We start from the raw sequence: 24,184 nt of genomic DNA on the forward strand, positions 1-24,184 counted from the left end.
TTTTTGTAGCATAGTCTCAATTTTTTTTCTTCTTATGGCATACAAAATAATGACAGGTTTTAAAATTGATGATATTTTGGCTCTAAACAGGACATTATTCAGAATTACCCATGCCACAAACTATTTCATTCCAGGGGACATCAGACCTCAGGAATTTGGATTTCTTAAAAATCACAGTATTCCATGAAGTTTCCAAAAAGCACTGTTCTCTTGAGGCAACAATAAGAATTTTTAGTGTAAAGAGATGTTTCTGAGCTGATCCATTTGAATCTTCTCAAGAAGATATTATTTATGAAAACCAGCTCAAGACTATTTGAGCCATGGGGAAACAGAAGCTGCCACTGATATAACAGAAATAAAAAAAAAAAAAAAAACAAAAACACAACACTCTCAGAAAGGGGAATTTCAGTGATTTATTATTAGTTGGAGATGTTTAGGATGATGCTAGTTGCTCTGGTTGAAATCATTTTAAGGTTGTATTCATCGTCTTGGGGACTATAACTTCTGATGATATGAACCCTTTTTGATACCTTCAGATTTGCTCAGGATGGTGGAGGGCATCTGAAGGTAAATGAATCGAAAGTTTCAGACACATAGAAGACATGTACAAAGAGGCTGTGCAATGCTTTGGTGTCTTTCTCATGCTCAGCAGGGGTAAGACATATAGTAGGTGTTCAACACACAGTTGACACAGAAATGAACGGCAGACTTTGCTAGAAGCCTTTGTCATTAGTAAGACAAACATCCATGAAGAACTGACAACAAAGAAATGGTGCTAACAACTTCTTGCTTTTGGGAGGAATGCTATGTAATTTGGGATCTGCGCAATATGAACTAATTCATTCAGAATGAGTCTTGTCCATATTCTTCTAATAAGAGAAAATCCCAAGGTTGTAGTTTTTTCTCTTTTTCTAATACAGCAAAATCAAAATAGACAAAGGTGGGACGCCTGGGTGGCTCAGTTGATTAAGCGGCTGCCTTCGGCTCAGGTCATGATCCCAGCGTCCTGGGATCGAGTCCCACATCGGGCTCCTTGCTCGGCGGGGAGCCTGCTTCTCCCTCTGCCTCTGCCTGCCACTCTGTCTGCCTGTGCTCGCTCGCTCTCTCTCTCTAACAAATAAAAAAAAAAAAAAAAAAAAATAGACAAAGGTATTCCAGGTGCTATGTGTCCCCAAATTTACTCTCCATCGTAATTAGCTATTTAAAATGTTTGGTGAGGTACCAACAGTTAGGAGCTTTCAAAAAATACATCATAATCTTTTTCTTAAAAGGATGACATAAAAAGTAATATACCCCACACCCCCCAAAAAAGAAAATGTTATTTTTCTTCTAGATAAATTAGCTTTCTCCTCTCTATTTTAAATTATAATATGAAGAAAGGAGGAAAATCCACTGGGATTTATTAGCCCAGGCGTGGAATGTCATCCAAAGAATCATTTATTGTATCTAGAAATATGAGCTAACCCTTTCAGTCATACCAGTAAATATGTTACAGCAGCTGATGGAATAACTAAATCCAGACTTTAAGAAGAGCAGTTTCACGATGAATTTTAAATTTGCTTCCAATTTCATAAGATGGTCTTGTGGCCACGTCCTTAGAGTTTTTAGCAGGCAGGAGGGACTATGGCATTTTACGAAGCTTTATAAATAGAAACAGTGTTATACTTAAAAGGGGGACAGTGGCCTTTACCAGCTAAGTACCGTGCGCCTTACAACACCAGCCCCCTGGCAGCTGAAATCATTAGAACTCATTTAGTCTTGGGCCCTCTGTAGGTTTGACAAAAAAGGGTTGTGAATGCAATTTCTATCCCTAAGGATAAAAAAAGAGGTCAAGGAGTTTTACAAACAATATGTACTATAAACCCCCAAAGAACCATGAATTACATTTATGAAGTTAAATGTCATTGAAAAATGACTCAACCATGAAACTGACATGAAAACATGGCTGACTTAAACTAATATGTCAATTCCTCGCTCATCACCTTCCCACTTCCCCAGACATCATTGAATGAAACCTCGGGAAACCGTCCTTTTATTTTCTTGTGCAAATTTGTTAATAGTACAACAACGTTTATGCAGCAAAAATGGAGGATGGCAACTATTGATTTCGTTGCCATGGCCATTTCAGGTAAATTGTTTGAACGTATGACTATGATGAATATCAGAAATAAAAAAGCTAAATGGAAGAAAAAAGTGCTGATCCAGACTTTCTGATTTCATTTCCTATTTTGAAAACAGCATATGAATCACCTCGGTTCATTCTTTTTGGGTAGCAGAAATCAATAGAGGAGATTTCATCCTTTCATAATGAACCACGTGGCTTCCTTGTGTTGTTGGATGGTTAATTCATTTGGAACATTTAAATAAGACGGGTTGGGAGAGTAAGAAAGTTGAGAAGTCACTTGAAATTCTACTCATACAGATATGCGCAATCTTTACTGGAGGGAAAAAATTCTAAGACGGGCAATGTCATTGCTCTATCATTTCCTTCTCGCCAAATGATGTATGCAAAAGGTCGTTTTAACCTTTCTTGTCATATTATTGGCCTCTCCCATGTTTTCAGCAAATGCGGCTTTGCCTTCTGCAATCCATTTATCTTTAAGAACTTCAACCTTTCAAGCAGGGTTATTAAATCAGTCCTTCTTCCATCCAAACTCCCAATTTGGTTTTATGATGCAGATGGAGGGAGGCTACCTTTTATAACAGAGGAAAAAATATATAAAGTGTTGAGCCAATGAAGATCTGGAGGTCAGACTTCTGGGTCCCATTAAGGGCATTACCACTGATGTATTGGAAAAATCTTAGAAGAATAATGTCATGGAAGCAGACTCCTTTTAGCCAGAGTTCTATAAACTATGAAATCGGAGATTTCAGAAGGGAAGCTTCAGTATGTTACTAAGGGTGAGTTACTGTCATTACTTTGTGGTAAAGGCAGTAATGATTGGTTATGTTTTACAGAACCCTGGAGATCCATAACTTAATGGGATGGGAGATCAGATCTGCTCACACCTGAGAACCTCAGAGCAGCTGAGGTCCCTTCTTATCAGCGTGGCATTGAGAAGCTGAGAGAGAACACGGGATATGGCGCCTAACAGTCTCTTCTTGGGGGGCATCCTGGGTGGTTCTCTCAAGCTGTTTCTCATGGGGTAGGCTGTGGGCTTCCCTTTTCTCCTCAGTTTGTTGGGAGAGTTGACACTTCTTTTTCCACTGAGAGGAAAAAAGGCTGTTTGAGTTGTATGGGGATGCTTGCCTGGATGACAGACGTAGAGGAAAGTGGCTCAGCTGATAAACACAACTGAGTCAATTCAAAGGTTGGGGGGTGGACAAGGGATGGACCGCACCTAGGCTCACGCCTTCCTACCAACTCTGCTTGATATTTTATGTAAAGAGACACAACAGATGGACAGCCAGAGACCATACTCTGGAAGTGCAAATATAGAGGGGGAAGGCTGGCAGGCATTTTGGCACCGTTCCCTTGCCTTATAGATCCCAACACCTTGGTACCAAATAGCTTTTCTGAAAGCACTAACCAGAGTGAGTCAGACTCGTTGAAGCTGGCTACGGATCACATTGGGAGAGGAGCTTTCTCTATCTGATCACCAAGTTGCGTCTCTGATCATGTTTTTTCAGACTAGATTCAGCTGACTACACCCCTAACTTTTCCCCGTGGGTTTCAGAGGCCACCACAATGCATGCTAAAGTGAGCTCTTCAGAATTCTCCAAATGCCACTACTGTGCTACACCCCCACCCTCCTCTAATTCTGTGTGATTTAGGTACCGGGATAATGTGACCTACACCATGTCTAAATGACATGGGTGTCTATCGTCTTTCAAGCCTGACTGTTTTCTATTGATATTAATTTTTGCTAAAATGTACACAGACATATGTAGGTACTAGATTACCAGGGACAGTTTCAGGGGGGAAAAAAACAACAACAAAAACAGCTATAGGGAAGACCGGGAGATTAAGGATTCTTGGGTGGTTTTTTTGTTGTTGCTGTTTTTGTTTTCTGGATAGCTTTAGTAATTCCCAAATCAGAGGATTTTAAAGAAAGCAAAGCAAAGAGGAAGGGAGATAAGAGACTGGGGAAGAAAGAAAAAAAGGAAAAGAAGGAGCAGGAAGGGGAGGAGGAGGAGTTACGGGGAAAGAGCAGAAAGACGAAGGCAGAGAAAGCAGTTTAAAGAGAAAAAGTAGCTAATTAACATAAAGAAGGGTAAAACAAAGCATTCCTTCCAGAACCACTCTGCAGGCTGTGTTTTCTTCAACCTTAGAAGTCTACAAAAGCCAAGGCATTTGAAGTTCTCTGTGCAAAATGTTGAAGTTTCCCTCTGCAAAACACGGAGCCTTGGACTGGCCTCATTAGCAAAAGTCTGAGTCTGCAGATGCCTCCCTCCTCTGCTGCTGCCCAGGCCGGCCCTGCAGCGCTTACCTTCCTCACAGTGCTCGCCTTTGTATCCAGCGGAGCACACACAGTTCCCATCGATGCAGGAGCCATGGCCCCCGCAGGAAGGATCGATGCACTGATTCATGGGCACGTCACACTCCGCGCCTTTCCAGCCGCTGTAGCACTGGCACGTCCCTTTAGAATATTGTCCATTCCCACTGCACAGGACAGGGCAGGCAGCTGCAAAAGCCAGAGACAGAGCACCGGGTCACAGGGGGCAGTGCCTGCAGGGTTCCGTCCATCTAAGGGGGGGCGGAGCCCACCTGGAATTTCAGCTTTGCTTGCAGTGTCCTAGCCTGGGTACCCTGGTGGTGGAGGTGCAGAGCCGAACTCAGAGAAACAGTAACCATCACAAGGACAACCACGAAAATGCTACTAATAATAGCAGCTACTACCAATGCCATTCTTGTTATGCGCCAGGCACAGCTTCAAATGTGCAATTTATTACTTAACCATCATAAGTATTCGATGATCCTAATGGGATCCTGATGCCCATTTTACACATGACGTACAGACCAGTCAGGGTAGGTGGCCAAAGTCACAAAGCTCAGAAGAGGGTGAGTCCCCTTGGAAAGCAGGTTGGCCCAACTCTCAGCTGCGTCCTTGATAAAGCTATGTGGACACAAGTGTTATTTTTAGTGGCGCAGCAGATCAGAACCCATTTTGCTGAGTATTTTACCCTCTGGTTAGTCGGCTCCTATTCTTGCCAAGTTGATGTCCATTAAAAAGGAAGGGGGATGGGCTGTGGTTGACACAATTAATCTCTTTATGCTTCAGTTTTCTTATCTAGACCACAAAGGGATGACTCTGTCTACCTCAAAGCACAACATGTGTAATAAAGGATAGGCTACCTATGCCTGGACTAATAAAAGAGCAAGAAGGGGAGAGCAGGCGGAAGACAGGAAACCTCTAGTAGCTCCTGTCTCAGCTGGGACTCTCCTGCATCCATTGATAGGAAGAAGGCTGAGAATCGGTGAGGACTGTCCAGTATGAAATTACCAAAGGTTCTCACCAGTTTTGCCTCAGTTGTGCCATTTCACCCCTTTCAGAGATCAAGAATGGGATTTTAGTGGTCACCTTCAGGCTTTGGACTTTACGTTTCAGAATCAGTTTGTAAAGAACCTAAATTTCCCACTGGGTCTCTCATTTGCGGCTAAAAGCAGAATGCAACTCCCTGCTATGGCACCGGCCCTCAGGGACCTTCAGGGATGGCCAACAGGATGTTTCAGTGACTCCTGGTGCTCTTGTGATTGGGAATGCACATGTATGTGGATGCGTACAGCCCACGCCATGTCCCGGTCCTGTGAAGTGGTGGCACCCCTAATCAAATCGCTCTGCGGTCCATCGTGCCACCCTGGCTCATCAGTCATCCCCTGTTGTCAGGTTTCTGTCCTGTTTCTATAATAATTGACTTTCCTTTTGTGAGTGTCTAATTTCCCAGAGCTCTAAGAAACTCCTTGAGGACAGGGCCATGTTCATCACTGTTGATTTCCTTTCAGCTTGGCATTCATCAATGTTGACATAAGTAAATATTTCTCCCATGTTCCTGATATTTAGAGATTCTCAAACAGGGAAATTATGGGCAGCGCTAAATGGGCATTTACGGAAAATGTGGGGGAAAAAAAACAGTTTCTGGAGGAGACCTCATGTTGCACACACAGTACCTTTTTCTGGGGGAAGTGCATGTTTTAACTTAATCATAAACTGACCTGAAACAAAAACATCTCAACAGCTGACATATGATTGAGAGACATCCTCTCTGAAAACATTTTAGAACACAACAGTTGTGGAAATTATTTAGGGTATAATTCGCAGTGGGATTCTTACCCTTCTTCTACCTTCTGTTACCAGAGGACAATAATGAGTTCAAAAGGGAGAACATCAAAGCCACATATTGAATTTTGGCTAGACTCTCCTTGAGAGAGTAGGGAACATGCTTTCTATCCCCAGGATACTTAATCAGAGATCTGGATAGAGTCGTTATCCATACCAATGGTCTAGGAGAGGGTAGAAGAAAACATTGAACCCAGGGTGCCCAAGATTCAGGTTAGGGACTGTGCAAATATGAACAAGCATGAGAAAAATATGGGCTTTTGCAAAGTTTTGAGAGGGCTTGAAAGACAAAGCAAATTTTTTCGATGTCAGTTCCTCACAAAACATGCTAAGCTCTATGCTAGGAATGGCAAATACATGCACACGAACTACTATTCTCCTTTCCTGCACCTCTGCAGACATCGTCGCGTGATCACGATCATGGCATCTCGTCACCCAGAGCCTAGACAGAGCCTCAAAACCTCAGTGACCAAGGTTGAGATCTGCAAGAAGGCAGAGCTGGCATTCGAGAGGAAACCCACTTTCCATTTCTAATTTAGGCAACATTACAGATATTTCTTCTCCTGGGAAGACTAGAGTTGGCATCATTTCTTACCCCACGTCTACTCTCGCCCACTGAAATAGGAAACTAGTGAGGAGGGCAGCCATACATGTAGTGGAATGAGCTTCCAAGGGCTGTTTCTGACTTGAGGATTCTATATTGGACAAGCTGCCATGAACAGCAGAGAAAGTTACATCAAATCACCACCACTGGACTCCCACTGCACCTCCTCTGCTCTCAAAGAGTAGAAGAGGGTAGAAAGTAGGAGCAAATAAATACTGTCTTTATTAATTGATAAAGTACAGTTATAATATTTTATTTATCCATATTGAAACTGTTTTTCTTCTGCACAACCTCCATGTGATGAAAAAAAAAATAGGATTGTCCGGAAGGTAAGAATGATTTTATTTAAAACCAGGTGCCTGGGAAATCAAATTTAAAATGTGACCTACTTAAATTACTCAGGGGAAAAAATGGAGAATAGTGAGGTCAGAGAATTCTCCACATTCTAAATGCAGCCTTCTTTCAATATGTTTGCTGCGTGCTCACCAGGAGTGTGGTAAAAAATGCAAAACTCTGTGCTGTTCTCTGGAAAGCAGGCCACTGGATGGGCTTGGCTGAAGTCACATAAAAAAGTAGAAGCAGCTTGAAGAGGAATGAATTTCTCCAGTAATCCATTTGCCACTGGGACAGAGTGCAAAAGCCAGAGGTGAGCCTTCTAGTGGTCACTGGGCTGACCCACACGGAGAGCACCATCCTTCAGGAGTAACTGATTCATTCTCAGACATAACTCAACCCAGAGCCTCACAGTATGTAAGGCTCAGGCTGATCCTCATTTGAGAGGCTGAATGTGAAGTGCGGACCTCTCATATTCATAACTCTTCTTGTATTTTTACTATCACTAAATCTACATGTTTTTTTCTGACGGGTTATAGGACAAATAACTCCCGACTCCACACACCTGCCCAAAGGTAATATAGAACAGAATTGGAAAGAGTAAGGATTCTGGAGTCAGAAAGAGCTGGGTTTAAAACCTGACCTGTCACTTACCAGCTCTGGGATTTTGGCCAGATTATTGCATTTCTCTGAGACCCAAGTTTACCTTCAAAATACTGTCTTTCCGAGTTGATGGGAGCATTAAGTGCAATTACGTGTGCAAGGACTCAAAGCAGCAGCTGACACACAGTTTATAATGAACAGATGTTCCCTCTGGAAATTCCAAACTAAGTCTCCAAATTGACTCCAAGGGTTAATAAAATTAAAAATGCAGTATCTCTCAGATGGACATATGCATGTGCACACACACGTGTGCATGCTCTCTCTCTCTCACACACACACATACACGCAGAATCACCACCACCACTTCCACCACAAGATTATAAAATAACACTAATGGAAAGAACTCATCTTCTTCTTCCCCCAATTTTCTCTGGTTGTGGGTGGGAGGGGGTTCTGGAATCACATGTAGAGTGTTTTACGTCCTTGCTTCTCTCTCCTCTTCCTAAGGCTTACAGGAGCAGAACACCGTGCATTCATGCTACTATTTAAAATTAATTAAAACGTTTGTACCAAGTGACTGTTCTTGTTTTATTAAATCTAGTAGATGGAAACTCTAAGACTCGTGCAGAAGAAAAATAAATTACCACTGCCACTAACGACTGACAAGTTAACAGGCTGATTACAGAGAGAGAGAGAGAGAGAGAGAGAGAGAGATACAATTTAGATTCACCTAAATGGTGTAAAATTCATTTATGATCAAGCTGGAGCTTTTCTTTTTTGCTCCCAAAGTTTTCTGTAAGGGATGAAATGAATGATCAGTGTTACTTACTAAGTGGAAAGTTACAGGACAAGCCACCCATGTCTGCTGTTTTAAGTAAAACAAGTCCCATCTATTTGGAGTTTGCAGTAGAGGAAATACCTGGAGAAGATGTAGAGATGTTGAAAAGGCTGAATCATAAGGCAAGTGAAAATAACTGCATCTTGCCAAGTCATTTATAGGCTGGGCTAGATGTACAGAGGGAATGTCGAATATTGTGCCTTTTAAAAATTATTTGAAATTTGACTGAAAGCTTCTGTGGAAAAGAGACTTGAGAATACTTGAACCTAGTAATCTGGGTAAATTGTCAAAATCGCACTAACAATTGGTGGCCTTACTTCCCAGTTATTCAATAAATATTTATGAATAACCTAGCATGTGCTAGTAGCTGTGTTAGGTGGTAGGAAAAAAGTGACGTAGAAATAAAAATGCCTTAATTCTCCTGAAGCAATTGAGGATGTAATATTTGGGTTACAAAGGCAAAGCAGGCAAAGTTCAGTGTCTTTAAGAACAAAATTGGTGCCCCGTTGTCTTTCCTGATTGTGGAATTAGCTTGGTTGCCAAGCATAATGTGTTAGGAAAGATAGGTTTCACTTCCTGCTAGGTCCCTGCAAATGGCAATCATTTGGTAGGCAACAAAGCTTAACATCTACTGAACAGTGTATTCAAAAATAAATTCCAGAGTGATGTCACCAAGATGGTAACACTCCCTGGGTTTGTTCTCTTTGCAGGAAGAATAACTAACAACTATTCATGAACAAGATACCAGTGAGAGAATCTGAGAACATGGGGGTTAAGGCTGAAGACCCTCCTGCTGCTCAGAGACAGACTACAGTAGAACCTGAAATGAGTGGCTACCTTTGACTGCACTGCCTCCCTCATGCTGGTGCAGCACCACGTGGAGACATCGCCCTGAGCCTTCAGGGAAAAAAGAACCCTGGAGGTACAACCGGCCCCATCGTCCACCATTGTGGGTCGCTATGTGGGAAACCCCTACTCTGATCTCAAGGGAATCGCAGGGGATTTCGGGGGAATCCAACCACTGGGGACTGCAGGAGTATTACAACCACTGGAATCTGACTGCAAGGGAGAATGGGGAGGGGCTTGCCACAACTAGCGCATGGATCCTGGCAGACCAGGTTCATACTTACACAGCCCAATGGGTATCCCAACCAGCAGTTTTGCTCATCTGCAGAACAAAGGTGGGGGTGTACTCTGACCATGGGATTTGGTGGGATGCAGACCTGGCTGATATGGATCTTTAAATGAGGATTTTGTGGGCTCTAGAACCTAGTTTGCCCATACCCATGCAAGGATCTGAATCACAGCCCTACCCACAGTAGAGAGGGTCTTCCAGCCCCATCTGACCAGAAGGGCTGGTGACAACTCCTGGAAGCAGTGTAGCCCGATGGTGCTTGAGTTAAAAGGCAGAGAGGAAGAGCTGATTGCCCCTAAAGCAAAGCTAGTCCCAGGCATGGAGGGTTTCTGTGCTATGCACAGGTAGAGGAATTAATTCACAGTGAAGGCTGAAGGCAGCTCTCAGGCCCTCCCACCTAGAGAGACTGTTTGAAATCAACAGTAGCCTGGAGCAGTCCTTCCCCCTCCCACCCAGGCAAGGGGGCTGAGAGAGAGCCCCACACACTGTGGAGTGTGACCTTTGGCCCTACATATCAGGGCTGTCAAAAAACCATGAAAACTGCTTGGTCCAGTGGTGCTAGAGCTGAGAGTAAGGGCAGGCAGAGCCAACAGTAGACCTGTTTGGGCCTGGAGCTTGGAGTACAAGTCGGTGTGCGTTAAGACAACAAAAGAGTTTTACTGGTTTTAGAGCAGCTTCCCCCACAGTGCCCTGGCAGGGAATCTGATTTGTAGCCCTGCTCATTGCTGAGTACAGCCTTCAGCCAGTCTGACCAAGGAACCTGACCAGAGCACATGGGGAAGCTACATAGCCCATTCAACTACCCTACATACAGTGGCATTTAAAGAGCGCACAGCCTGTGGTTCCTTTGTCTGGAGAGCAAAATAAGTAGCTTCATATGAGCAGAGAATTCAGTGAATACCCTGGCCTAATTTGAACTCCCAAACAATGAACTGTACAAACCTTGGGTCTTGGCCTGCTGCCCTGACTAATTCATAGTCCACCTATTACTGACTATAATATCTAGTCCCGACCATTTATTAAGCCTGACCAGAGAATCCAGGAAACCATGGAGCCTGATAGCTTCCCCTGGGTAGGGAACCAAGCCAGTAGTCATATTCAACTGTTTTCAGCCTTATCCTTAGGGCTTGAACAGTTGCCTTGCCCCCAAACAGACCATAATAGCAGGCCCCACCTGCCCAAGGACATTACCACTAGACACATCCAGAAAGCCAAAATGAGCTGTCGTGGAGAAGCTGTACTTTCCAAAGCAGATCTGTAAAATCTGGAAGAAGAGTCCCCCCATTACTCAAATGTGCAGATAACAGCATAAAGAATCAAGAACCACAAAAGAATCAGGTAAGTATGACACTACTGAAGGAAACTCTAAAATTCCAATAACTGACCCTAAGGAAATGGAGATGTATGAACTGTCAAAGAATTCAAAATAATTCTCTTAAGGAAGTTCAGTGAACTACAAGAAAACACAACCAAGTGAAAGTAGGAAAATGATGCATGAAGAAAATGAGAAGTTTGCAAGGAAATAGAAACCATGAAAAAAATTCCTCAAGTTGAAAAATATACTAACTAAATATACTAGAATTCAGTAGAGAATTTCAAAAGTGGTAGATTCTTTCAAAAGAAAGAATCTGTGAGCTGGAGGATAGAACAATGGAACCACCCAGATGGTGGGGCAAAAAGAAAAGAATGAAAGAGTGAAGAAAGCCTATAGGAATCATGGGACATATGAAAAGAAATAATATTCACATTATGGGAATTCAAGGTGAGAAAAAAAAGACAAAATATACTTAAAGCAATAATAGCTGAAAATTTCCCAAACTTAGGGGGAGAAATGGACATCTAGATCCATGAGACTGAAAGAACCACAGGTAGGCTGAACTCAAATAGGGCTACACTGTGACATATAAATTAAATTGTTAAACGTCAAAGACAGAGAAAGAATTTTAAGAACAGCAAGAGAAAAGATCAAAGTTATATACAAGGGAATACCCATAGGACAATCAACTGATGTTTCAACAGAAAATTTTCAGGCCAGGAGAAAATGGGAGGGAATATTCCAAACATTGAATACAACTAAATGTCAACCAAGATTTCTATACCTGTTGAAGTTATTCTTCAGAAACAATGGAGGGATAATGACCTACCCAAATAAACAAAAGCTGAGAGAGTTCATGATCCCCAGACCTTCATTACAAGAAATGCTAAAGGAGTTTTGTGAGTGAAAGTGAAAGAATGCTAATGAACAGAATAAAAACATAAAAAGGTAGTGAAAATCTCACTGGCAATGGTAAATATATAGTTAGATTCTGCAATATGGGAACAGTGGTACACAACTAACTTACAGCACTAGCTCTAGTTCTAAGTAATACAATATTAAAAAAACAACGTAAACTATAATAGCAATAATCTAAAATGTGAGTGGGGAAAGTGTAAAATATAGGAATTCTACTGAAATTAAGTTGTTGTCAGTTTAAAAGATGGTGTCATAAGTTTGAAATATTTTACGTAAATCCCACGGTAACCACAAAAGAAAATCCTGTAGTATTACACAAAAGATACAATAAAGAAATCTGAGTATACTGATGTCAAAAGACAACAGAACACACAAAAAAGACAGCAGGATAAGAAATAAGGGACAATGGCTCTACAAAACAACCAGAAAACAATTAACAAAATAGCAATAGTGTTTAGTTATAGATAATTATTTTAAAGTAAATGATTAATATTTCCAATCAAAATACAAAGAGTGGCTGAATGGATAAAAAGACGAGCCAAAATATGCTACTTAAGAGACTTGCGTTAGCCTCAAAGACACAGAGAGTGAAGAGATAGAAAAAAAGACATTTCAAATAAACAGTAACAACAACTATAACAACAACAAAAGACAGAGTAACTATACTAATATCAGACAAAAGAGACTTTAAAAATGATAAAAAGAAACAAGGAAAGTCATTATATAATGGGGTCAATATATCAATAAGAGAAAAACAATTGTAAATATTTATGTTTCTGACACTGGAGCACCTAAATATATAAAGCGAAAACTAACAAAGCTAAAAGGAGAAACAAACAGTAATACAGTAATAGTTGGGGATTTCAATACCCCATGCTCAACAATGGATAGATCATCCAGACAGAGAATCGATAAGGAAATAGCTGATTTGAACAACACTATGATTAAATGGACCTCATAGACATATACAGAACCTCCTGCTCAATAACAGCAGCATATACATTCTTCTGAAGCGCACATAGAATATTTTCTAGGATAGACCATATGTGAGGCCACAAAACAAGTCTTAGAAAAATCAAGAAAATTAAAATTATACCAAGTAACTTCTTGGACCACAGTGGTATGAAAATAGAAATCAATAGCAAAGGGAAAACTGGAAAATTCACAAACACATGGAAATTAAAAAACATTCTCCTGAAAAAACAATTGATCAAAGAAGAAATTTAAGGGGAAAAGGATTTCTTGAGACAAATGAATATAGAAATACAATACACCAGAACTTATGGGATGCAGCAAAAGCAGTTCTAAGTGGGACGTTTACAGCAATAAATGCCTACATTATGAAGGAACAAGAGCTGGGTGGCTCAGTGGGTTAAGCCTCTGCCTTCAGCTCAGGTCATGGTCTCAGGGTCCTGGGATCAAGCCCCGCATCATCAGGCTTTCTGCTCAGCAGGGAGCCTGCTTCCTCCTTTCTCTCTGCCTGCCTCTTTGTCTCCTTGTGATCTCTGTCTGTCAAATAAATAAAATCTAAAAAAAAAAAAAAAAAAAGGCAAAAAGAGCCCAAATAATCAACATAGCTCTATGCTTTAAGGAACTAGACAATAAAAAAACTAAGCCCAAAGTTAGCAGAAGAAAAGAAATCATATGGATTAGAACAGAAATAAATGAAATAGAGAACAGAAAAACAATAGGAAAGATTAACCAAATTAAGAGTTGGTTCTTTGAAAAGATAGATAAAATTGAGAAACCCTTAGCTAGGCTAGCCAAGAAGAAGAAAAGAAAAAGGATCCAAATCAACAAATTTAAAAATGAAAAAGGAAAAATTACAACTGATAATAGAGAAATACAAAGGATCAGAGAAGGCTACTATGAACAACTATTTACCAACAAACTGTGCAACCTAGAAGAGGTGGAAAAGTTCTTTGAAAATCTGAATAAACAAATTATCAGTAAGGAGACTGAATTAGCAATAAAAAAATCTCCCAGTGAAGAAAAACTCAGAATCAGATGGCTTCATTGGTGAATTTTACCAAACATTTAAATTAGAATTAACACCAATCTTTCTCAAACTCTTCCAAAAAATCCCAACTGGAGATTTCCTGTTTGAGAAACTGAGAGAAGCCTGGAGTGGCCCCTGATCTTCCCACCCATGCAAGGGGGCTAAGAATCCATTTTATGAGGCTAACATTGTCTAATACCTGAACCAGAAAATAACCCTACTAGAAAAGAACACTACAGGCCAGTATCCCTAATAAATATAGATGCAAAACTCTCACCAAAATACTAGCAAACTGAATTTAGCAGTACATTAAAAGGATCATTCACCATGATCAAGTGGGATTTATCCCTGGGATGCAAGGATGGTTCACATACATCAACCAATGAATGTGACACATTATGTTAATAAAAAGAAACAAAACAGTACCATCTCAATAGACACAGAAAAAGAGCATTTGACAAAATTCATCACCCACTCATGATTAAAAACTCTTAACAAATTAGGCAAAGAAGGAACATATCTCAACATAATAAAGGCCACATATGATGAGCCTACAGCTAACATCATAGTCAATGGTGAACGGTTGAAAGTTTTTCCTCTAAGATCAGGAATAAAACAAAGGTGTCCACGCTCATTAATCCTATTCAACAAATTATTAGAAGTACCAGCAGGAACAATCAGGCAAGAAAAAGAAATAAAAGGCACTGGAATTGGAAAGGAAGAAGTAAAATGGTCTCTATTTTCAGGTGACATGATTATATACAGAGAAAATCTTAAATGATTCAACCAGAAACTTAGATCTAATTGAAGAATTCCATAAAGTTGCAAGATACAAAATTAACATATAAAAATCAGTAGTGGGCGCCTGGGTGGCTCAGTGGGTTAAGCCTCTGCCTTCAGCTCAGGTCATGATCCCAGGGTCCTGGGATCGAGCCCCACATCGGGCTCTCTGCTCAGTGGGGAGCCTGCTTCCCCCTCTCACTCTGCCTGCCTCTCTGCCTACTTGGGATTTCTCTCTGTCAAGTAAATAAATAAAATCTTTAAAAAAAAAATCAGTAGTATTCCTATACACTAATAACAATTTTTTTGAAAAAGAAAGAAACTAATGCCATTTACAATAGTATCAAAAACAAGAAAATACTTAGGAATAAATTTAAGGAGGAGAAAGAGCTCTATTCTGAAAGCTACAAGACACTGATGAAAGAAATCAAAGAAGACACAAATAAATAGAAAGATATCCTGTACTTATGGATTGGAAAAATTAATATTGTTAAAATGTCAGTATTACACAAGTCATCTATAGATTCAATGCAGTTTTATCAAAATTTGTGGTGTATAAATGACAAATCTTGGAACACTGAAAAATAAAATTAAATTTAAAAAATTCCAATGGCATTTTGGTTCACAAAAGGCCACAAATGGAAAAAGAAATTCCAAGAAAGAACAAAGCAGGAGATACCACACTTCTTGAGTTCAAGCTATACTATAAAGTTATAGTCATCAAAACAGTATGGTCCTGGCATAAAAGCAGACACATAGACTAAGAGAAAGAATTGAGAGTCCTAAAATAAACCCAAGCATATATGGTCAACTAATATTTAGCAAGGGAGCCAAGGGCATTTACTGGAGAAAAGATGGCTTCTGCAATGAACAGAGCTGGGAAAATTGGATATTCACGTGTAAAAGAATGAAACTGGACCCCTCTCTTACATCACTCACAAAAACTAACTCAAAATAGATTAAAGACTTAAATATAAGACCTGAAATTACGAAACCCCTAGGAGAAAACATAAGAACAAAGCTCCTTAACATGGATCTTGCTAATGATTTTTTAGGAGATGACACCTTAAGTAGGAGCAACAAAATAAAAAGAAACAAGTGGGACTTCATCAAGCTAAAAAGCTTCTCCATAGCAAAAGAAACCATCAACACAGTGAAAGACAAACCCTCAGAATAGGGGAAAAAAAAAAAATAATTGCAAACCCTATGTATCTGGTAAGGGGTTAATAACCAAAACATGTAAGAAAGTTACACAACTCAACAGCAAAAACAAACAAAAACAAAGCAAATAACCCTATTTAAAAATGGGCAAAGGACCTGAATAAGCATTCCTTCAAAAAAGATATGTGAAAGGCCAATGGGTACATGAAAAGATGTTCAACATCACTAGCCCTTAAGGGAAGTGAAAATTAAAACCACAATGAGGTATCACCTCACACCTGTTAGAATGGCCATCATTAAAACACAAGAGATAACACATGCTGGCAAGGATGTGGAGAAAGTGAACATGTGGTCACTGTTGGTGGGATTATAAACTGGTACAGCTACTAAGGAGAAGAGTATAGGGATCCTCAAAAAATAGAACCACCATGAACCAGGAGTTCCACTTCTGGGAATATGCCCAAAGCGAACAAAACCACCAACTAACTCAAAAAGGTATCTGCACCCACCTACTCACAGGAGCATTGTTTATAACCACTAAGACACAGGGACAGTCTGAATGTTCACTGATGGGTTAACGAATAAAGAAGTTACAGTATATATACACAATGGAATATTAACCAGCCATAAAAAAATGAGGACATCCTACTATTTGCAACAATATGGATGCAACTTGAAGGCACTATGCTAAATGAAATGTCAGATGAAGAAAGACAAAAGTGATCTCACCTACATGTGGAATCTGAAAATAGCACAACAAACCAAACTCATGGAAAAAAAAGATCAGACTTGTGGTTACTACATGTGGGGGGGGGAGGAGAATTGGGGGAAGGTGGTAAAAGGGACAAACTTTCAGTTGTAAGATAAAGTACTGGGACAATAATGTACAGGATAAGGACTGTAGCCACCACTGCTGTCCGATATATAGGACAGTAGTGAAGAGAGTAAAATCCTAAGAGTTCTCATCACAAGGAGAGAAATTTTTTTTCCTGTTTTCTTTTATCTTTCTTTTCTTTTTATGAGAAAGACATCTATATGAGAAGGTATGGTAGGTGACACTGTGGTAATCATTTCACAATCTGTATAAATCAAACCATCGTGCTGTATGCCTTAAACATAATACAGTGATGTATGTTAATTATTTCTCAGTAAAACTGAAAAAAATTCCGCACAGATTAAAGATCTAAATAGAAGAAAAAGCGACAAAAGCATTAGAAAAAATACTGAAGACTAATTTTATTTTCTTGGGAGGAGGATATATAAGGAAGACAAACTCTCCAGGTTGAGAAGGATAAGAAGATCGGGTTTGATTACATAAGATTTACATCTTCTATACTACAAAGAATGCCCTAAACAAAATTAAGGGATGAACAACCCCAGGAAGACATATTTTAACACATTTTAGAGAATAAAGTTTGATATCTGAAATACACAAAGAGCTCTTACAAATTGGTTAAGAAGTGACGGATGAATGAAAACCCAGGCAAAGAACATACAAATAGAAATATAAACTGCCAATAGAAGTATGAGAAGACACATAGCTTCACTCGCAATTAATTAAGTATAGATAAAATAACGAGAAGAAATAATCCTTGGCTTATTAGATTGGGGGGAAAAACAGTCAAAAGACTGATAACCACCAATACTGCAGTGGCTGAGGGGAAATGGGCTCTGTCAAACACAGCTGGTGGGGGGGCAGGAATGCAAACTATTCCTCCTGGGGCTGGGGATAATTTGTCACTGTCTGGAGAGCTCCATGGCTCATTGTGCCCAACCGAGAAGCCTGCTGACCTCCATGCCTCAGTTTTCCCTCCCTGGTAAATGGGCAGGGCGATAAAGGGCTGTTCGTGTAGGAAGAGTGAGGACAGTGGAAAACAGAAGTAAGGAACAATTATAAAAGTATGCATGCAAAGATCACAAGCCATTCCAATCATCATGGTCACCTCTAACCCGACCAGCACCCCCCACTTCCTGCCTAGAACATTCCGATGCTAGTTGGTCTCGGTGAGGGCAAGACCTGGCAGGACCCCCATGAAGAGAAGGAGAAAGCAGAGGGCACTTCTGACAGACAGGGGCAGACTCTCTGGCTCAGAGGGCCAAAGTTCAGGTGCACCAACTTCCTCATTCCTGTTCTGTCAAATGGCACATTAATAAGCAGGAAAGCGATTTAGGGAAGAATTTCCAGAAGGACAAAAAACTCATCAGGTGTGTCAGATCTCTGACATTCAGGAGCCATGTGGGGAAAGACGCACACGCTGACTTAAGCACGAAAGTATGGATGCTTTAATTAATCCGGGGTGAATTTAATTGCTTTAGTTAAGTGGAAATCGGGTTAAAAATGATGCAGAGCATGCTGGGGTGTGTTAAAAACATGACATATGAGTTGGATGAATCGATAAATTAAAAGTGCACAGATGTTTTAATTAAACCCAGGGAAGTTAACGAAGATCGCAAGAGACTTTTAAGCCTATGATTAATTCAATTCATTTAAAATACCTGTAGAGATATGGGGAGGCCTCCATTTTGAGAGTTATAAAAGTTCTCAATCGGTAAGTGCTTAAGCTGTTCTTAAGAGACGTCTAAGTTTTTGTGCGTGTGTGCGTGTGTGACTGAACATTAATTACATAATTAATATTTAAATTCTTCACAATACACAGTAAACCTTTCTGCAGCTCAAGTCCAGAAATGAGGCAGCTTTTCACTTACTGTGGTTCAAGCAATGAGAGGTGTTCACAGATTACTGGTGTCTTGTTATCTACAAGCACGGAAGCTTCTGGAAGACCTAAAGGGTCTATTTATTTACTACTGTCTCCCTAGCCAGTAGAGCAGTTCCACGTAGAGTGTAGGCCTCGGAGTTAGCCTGAATTTCCCTTCATTTTTACTTGCTGTGTGACAATAGATGCTGTTTTCAGCCTTGATTTTCTTATCTTTAAAGTGGGACAAGAATTCTGGACTACCTACCTCATTGTGTTTTTAAGCAGGTGAAACGAAATAATATCTATAAAGTGCTATGTACAGTGCCTGGCAAATAATTAGAAATCTATAGATGGATTTTATCATCAGGTTTTATTAGGAGAAAATTATTCTGACGCATCCCATTATAAAGGTAAAGCGCCCTTTTGCACATCACCCATCCCAGCCAACTTCCTCTCTCAACACTGGTTTATTTACTTATACAGAAGTTTTTCCTAAAAGCCAACTACTTATACTCTGTGCGTCACATCGACAGCAAGTTCCCCCAGGGTTAGGCACTCTGCTTCCTAAGACTGCTTTGCAACTTACCCAGTCGCTTAAAACAGGGGAAAAAGACCACAAAACACCTTTCTAGTCTCCAAAGCAATTTAACTGGAGGAGGGCTGACTGATTTAAGCCCTGAGAAGCGATTTGTTTGGTAACCCAGCAAGCACGGGAAATGCCGACAGCCAGTTTCGGCGGCGGCAGGCATGGGCTCACAGGAGGCCGCTAAATAATGGACACTGTGACTTTCATGTGCTGGAGGTGGGGTTCCTTTGCGAGCCGGGGCGGGGGTCAAAGTGATGTTGCTGCTTCTGGTCACAACTCTCTTTGGGGAGTCTCAGCAGTTCAAGGGCAACGTTATCTAGACTCAGACCTGAATGGCACAAGAGTCTTCTGGGTATCCTCTAAGAATGCAGATTCTGATTCAAAAGGGCTGGAATCAGAAGATGATTCTGACTCATCGGGCCTGAGGATTTGGATATTTAGCAAGCTCCCCAGGCTGAGGCTAGGACCCCAGACCTACTGACTGACTCAGAAATTCTGGAGGGAGCCCAGGAAGCTGTGTACTAACAGGTGAACCTGAGGAGTATGAGTGCCCTACCCTCTCTGAGCCTCAGTTTCCTAAGCTGTGAAATGGGGACAATAACGATGTGTGTTGTGGAGATGAAATGAGATAATCATACAGAACCATTGGCATGGTGCCTCAGTCTCTTCTGCAAAGTGTTTTCCAAGTGCATCTGCTTTAAGCCCCTTATCCTGGGCCCTCACTGCCAAGGAATTCCTGCACATTTTCTCAGGTCAGGGGTGGGTGGAAGGAGAGGTGGGATTCAGCCATCAAACCGCAATGTGCTGTGGCAGCCACCATGGCCCCTGGCCCTTCTGCATTATTGTGGATTGTCAAGGGGGCTGGGGGAGCAGAGGGAGACAGGTGTGCAAGACAGAGGGTCTGAAGGAACCATGCACAGGGTGCATCTGTGCTCGTTCTGGGAGAGGACCAGTGTGGCCCGAGTGTCTTTCACTGAAAGCCGACCCCAGCTGAAAAAGTGGCAGGTGACTTCTGTGCTAAGAACGTTCTGCGAGAGGTGTTTCTGGGGCGGTGGAGAGGACCCCTCCACCAGCAGGGAGGGGCTAGGGGGTTTGCCATTCCTTTCCTGAGTGCGGAAGTCCACTAAGGGAAGAGTCTAATGGGGAAAGCAGGTTACGAGTCCGTGCCCAGCTAGGACAGTCAGCCTGAGCTGCCCATGTCGGCTTTGGGAATTGTAGCTACCCTCGATTCAGGGGATTTCCTGCCAAGCTTCTCTCCTGTGTGGACGTTAGGCCTAGAAGCCTCAGAGTCAGCCAGACACAGCCTCGAAATCGGGCCCTCCTATGTGACCATGGGCAAATAGCTTACTTCCCTTAAGTTTCTGCTTCCCCTGTAAAATAAGGATAATAACAGTGATTTCATGAAGACTCATGAAGACAGATACTACCCAAAGTCTATGGAATATTCGGTCCATGCCAAGCACGGTTCCACACACTTGACATGAATGTAGTCTTTAGTCCTCACAGGTAGTATTACTGTAAGAAAACCAAGGCTCCTGGAGGTTAAGTAATTTTTTTAAAATGGGTCCAGCTAACTGGAGGAGCACGGTTTCAATTCTAGTACATTCAAATTCTCGCTTTTGTTCTTAATCACTGCGCTCTTCTGAGATAATGCACCTAAAATGCGGGATCGATGTCAACATTTTTTTTCTTTCTTTTTTTCATTCCTCCTCTTTTCTTTCCCTCCCTCCCCCCTTCCCTTTGTTTAAATTTGTGCCTCAAAGTTGGCTGATTCATCACCGCAAGATTAATCGGATAAATGAGAACCCTGTTCGCCAGCACTCATTTGATTCTCGCACATTTTCTGGCCATGTTTTCCTCTTTACAAGTCTTATCCCCTAACTGCAAATCTCCGAACGTTTAGAGACCACACCGCTTCCTGGGTACCAAACTGGGTGCGAGGAGGTGTCCTAAAGACGACGGCTGGAAACTTGTGATCCAGCAGGAGAAACTGATGGAATCGTCCAGCTAGAACCTGGCCCAGCATGAAGGAAGGGGCACTGCCAAGATGTTGCCAAGCCCTATGTGACTGCAGGGTCCTGCCTACGGGTGTTTCAGGGAGTTGGGAACCTACCTGCGAGCAGCAGTTTGATAGGAAAGGTTGGGATTGATGAGAAGTTTCCAACTAAAGAAGCAGCATGAACAAAGGGGAAGAAGCAGGGCCATGATGCTTTATGGATGACAAGTAGCTGGAAACTATGGTGTATGGGCTTTAGTAGGAGACGATAGTGCAAAAACTGCTTAAATCATGAAAGATCTTGAATGTCACTCTAAGAACGTTCTTTATTCTCAGAATATGGTCCCTGGCAACCTGCATCAGAGCCCCCCTGGGAGGCTTGTTAAAAATGCACATGTCTGAGCCCCAGCCCAGTCCTATGGATTTAGAATTGGCTGGTTGGGGCGGGGAGGGTTGGGGGTGGGGACAAGCCTGGGAATATGCATTTGTAACAACTTCCCCGTGTAAATATAAACTTAAGCATCTGCAAACCAAAGTCTGGTAACCTCTGTGGGAGGCACCTGGCTCTTGAAGGTGTTTGCAGAGATAGTAGCTGTACATGCACCCGGAGCTCTGCAGAATGCTGGAGGTCGTGAGTAGGGGGAAAGCCATCAGAGAGAGGCTGGTGGTCGCATGCATAGTACAGCGACTGTGAAGGTAGAGAGGAGAAAGGGAACAGAACATGGTGGAGATTGATGAGACAGGACTTGGCAAATGATGTGATGAGGGAGATGACGAATCTCTCTGGGAGGGGAGAGTGGTGCAGAGCGGCAGGCTCAGAAGTCAGACGGACTTCGTTTTGAACGCTGGCTCAGCCCCCTCCCGCTCAGTAAACTCTAGTTTCCTCTCCTATAGAGTTTCCTTGGGTTCAAACCCAAATCCTAGTGTGCAACCACCACACAAACTGCTTAGAAAGCCCCTCTTCCTTACACCGCACCTCTCCTAAGGCCGATCTCATGGTCTAGTATGAAGAGCCTGAGCCAGAATGCCTGGTTTGAATCCCAGCAATACCCCTTGCTGGCTGAGCGATCTTTAGCAAGTTACCTAACCTCTCTGAGCTTCATTTTCCTCATCGGTAGAAGGGGATAGCAGCCGTACATAGAATAGGGGTATCGATGGTTAAATGAGAGGGCTATGTGGTGGCCGAGAACAGCGGTTGGTGCGGAGTCGAAACTCAGTAAGTGTCAGCCGTGACAGATGAGGAGGAGTTTGACTCGAGGGCTGGAAGCCCAGGAGGGCCTGGGTGGTGGGGACATTTGCCAGTTAACAGGAGAAAAATGGCAAGATCCCTGTTCTCTTTTCTCGAGCCCCCACAGAAATTGCGTAGGAGCTGAGACCCACCCCCAGAGAGAAGGCTTTACGTTCCCGTGGCTCTGGCATTTCTGGGCCTCCCCTGACAGCTGCTGAGCAGTGGCGGCTGTCACTTCTCGTCCCTGTTAAATACACATTACCTAACGAGTAAGGCTCTGGTGTTTTAAGTTTCTGCTGCAGGTTTGGGGCCTCAAACTCGGAACCAAATAAGCCGTCTGAGGAGCCAGCGTCAAAACAGAAGAATTGGAAGCCTCAGATGTTTTCTGAAATGCAAGATGGCTTTACAAGCAACCCAAGGAGCATCTCGAGTCAATGAAAGACCTCCAAATAAAATCAAATAAGAAAAAAGGAAGCATAATTAAAAAGCATCCAGCCCCCAACAAACAGCACTCAAGCCATGAGAAAGTCAGGCAAGGGGGACAGTAATAATAAAAACGGGAGACTAAACAATAATTTGAATAATGAGCTTAATTACAGCTGGACTGAGAGAGGCACCTGATGGAGAACGGGACAAAGTACTGGAAAAGAAATGCCATTTGCGCGTGAGCTCTGAATCTGGACACATTGCTTATGACACTGCACAATTCATGAAATTCTACACTGAAAGACACATTCAGTGTAGTTCCTTTATTGAATTCCTTCTCCATAGAATTTTCTCCACATTCCCTGATATTAACTGGCTATTTTTATAGATTCATACTTCATTTCTTCATAAACTTATCTTCTTAATAATGCTTATGTCATTTGGGATGCCTGAGTGGCTCAGTCAGTTAAGCGTCTGCCTTCGGCTCAGGTCATGATCCCAGGCTCCTGGGATCAAGCCCCACATCAGGCTCCCTGCTCAGCGGGGAGTCTGCTTCTCCCTCTCACTCTACCTCTCTGCCCCACTCTCAAATAAATAAATAAAATCTTAAAAAAAATAACGTCTACACCATTCAAAGTCCGCATTACAGCATTTAAGACTTAACACGTACACTTCCCACTTGCCGATCACGTGCATGCAGCAGACCAGAAACTCTCAGAAGGCAGGGCCCTGGCAGGCACGCTTGCTCCTCATCGTATTCCCAGCACTTAGTGCAGCCCCTGACTCAGAGCAGGCCCATAATAAGCATCTGTTGGAGGCACGAGTAAGTTCTGTCCCCTCAGCTGACTTGGAACAATGTGTTAGAACCCTTACACATTCTTTTGATGTGCGGGTCAGCTCTGTTTTGACTTCTGAGCCCCCGAGGACCCCAGGTCGGTGGGGGCCGGGGAATGAATGCTCTGCAAATTCATGCTGACTGATTCCTCCATTCACTGCAAGGCTGTCTTCAGATGCCTGATGCGGACTGGCAGGTTTATAAGAAGACAAGGAGCTGCCGTCTGCACGGCACGTCTGAGGGCACGGGAGGTACCGTGTGAGGTCAAGGGAGTAAATCCGTATTTCTGTCACTTGGACACAGACCCGGTTGCTCGGATGTGATGGGAATCTCGCCTGCAAACGTGGCAAATTTCTCCCCTGGCGGGAGGGTCTGAGTTTGCCTGCTGCCTGCAGTAGCGGAAACTGGCAGGACCGGAGGCATCCTGGGCACCGCTGTCAGGGAGGGAACAAA

At 42.2% G+C, this 24,184-nt stretch overlaps 1 protein-coding gene across 1 annotated transcript in view; it reads right to left on the reverse strand.

Annotated features, from left to right (window-relative positions):
- The window catches only part of TENM2 (teneurin transmembrane protein 2), a 1,113,787-nt gene that overhangs the window by 144,757 nt on the left and 944,846 nt on the right, over positions 1-24,184 (reverse strand). The window contains exon 12 of the mRNA XM_080804500.1: positions 4,431-4,625. Coding sequence (XP_080660626.1) covers positions 4,431-4,625 — 195 coding nt within the window. The remainder of the gene's footprint in view (positions 1-4,430; positions 4,626-24,184) is intronic.

Source organism: Martes martes (genome assembly GCF_963455335.1).
Source record: "Martes martes genome assembly, chromosome: 5".
Lineage (NCBI taxonomy): Eukaryota > Metazoa > Chordata > Mammalia > Carnivora > Mustelidae > Martes > Martes martes.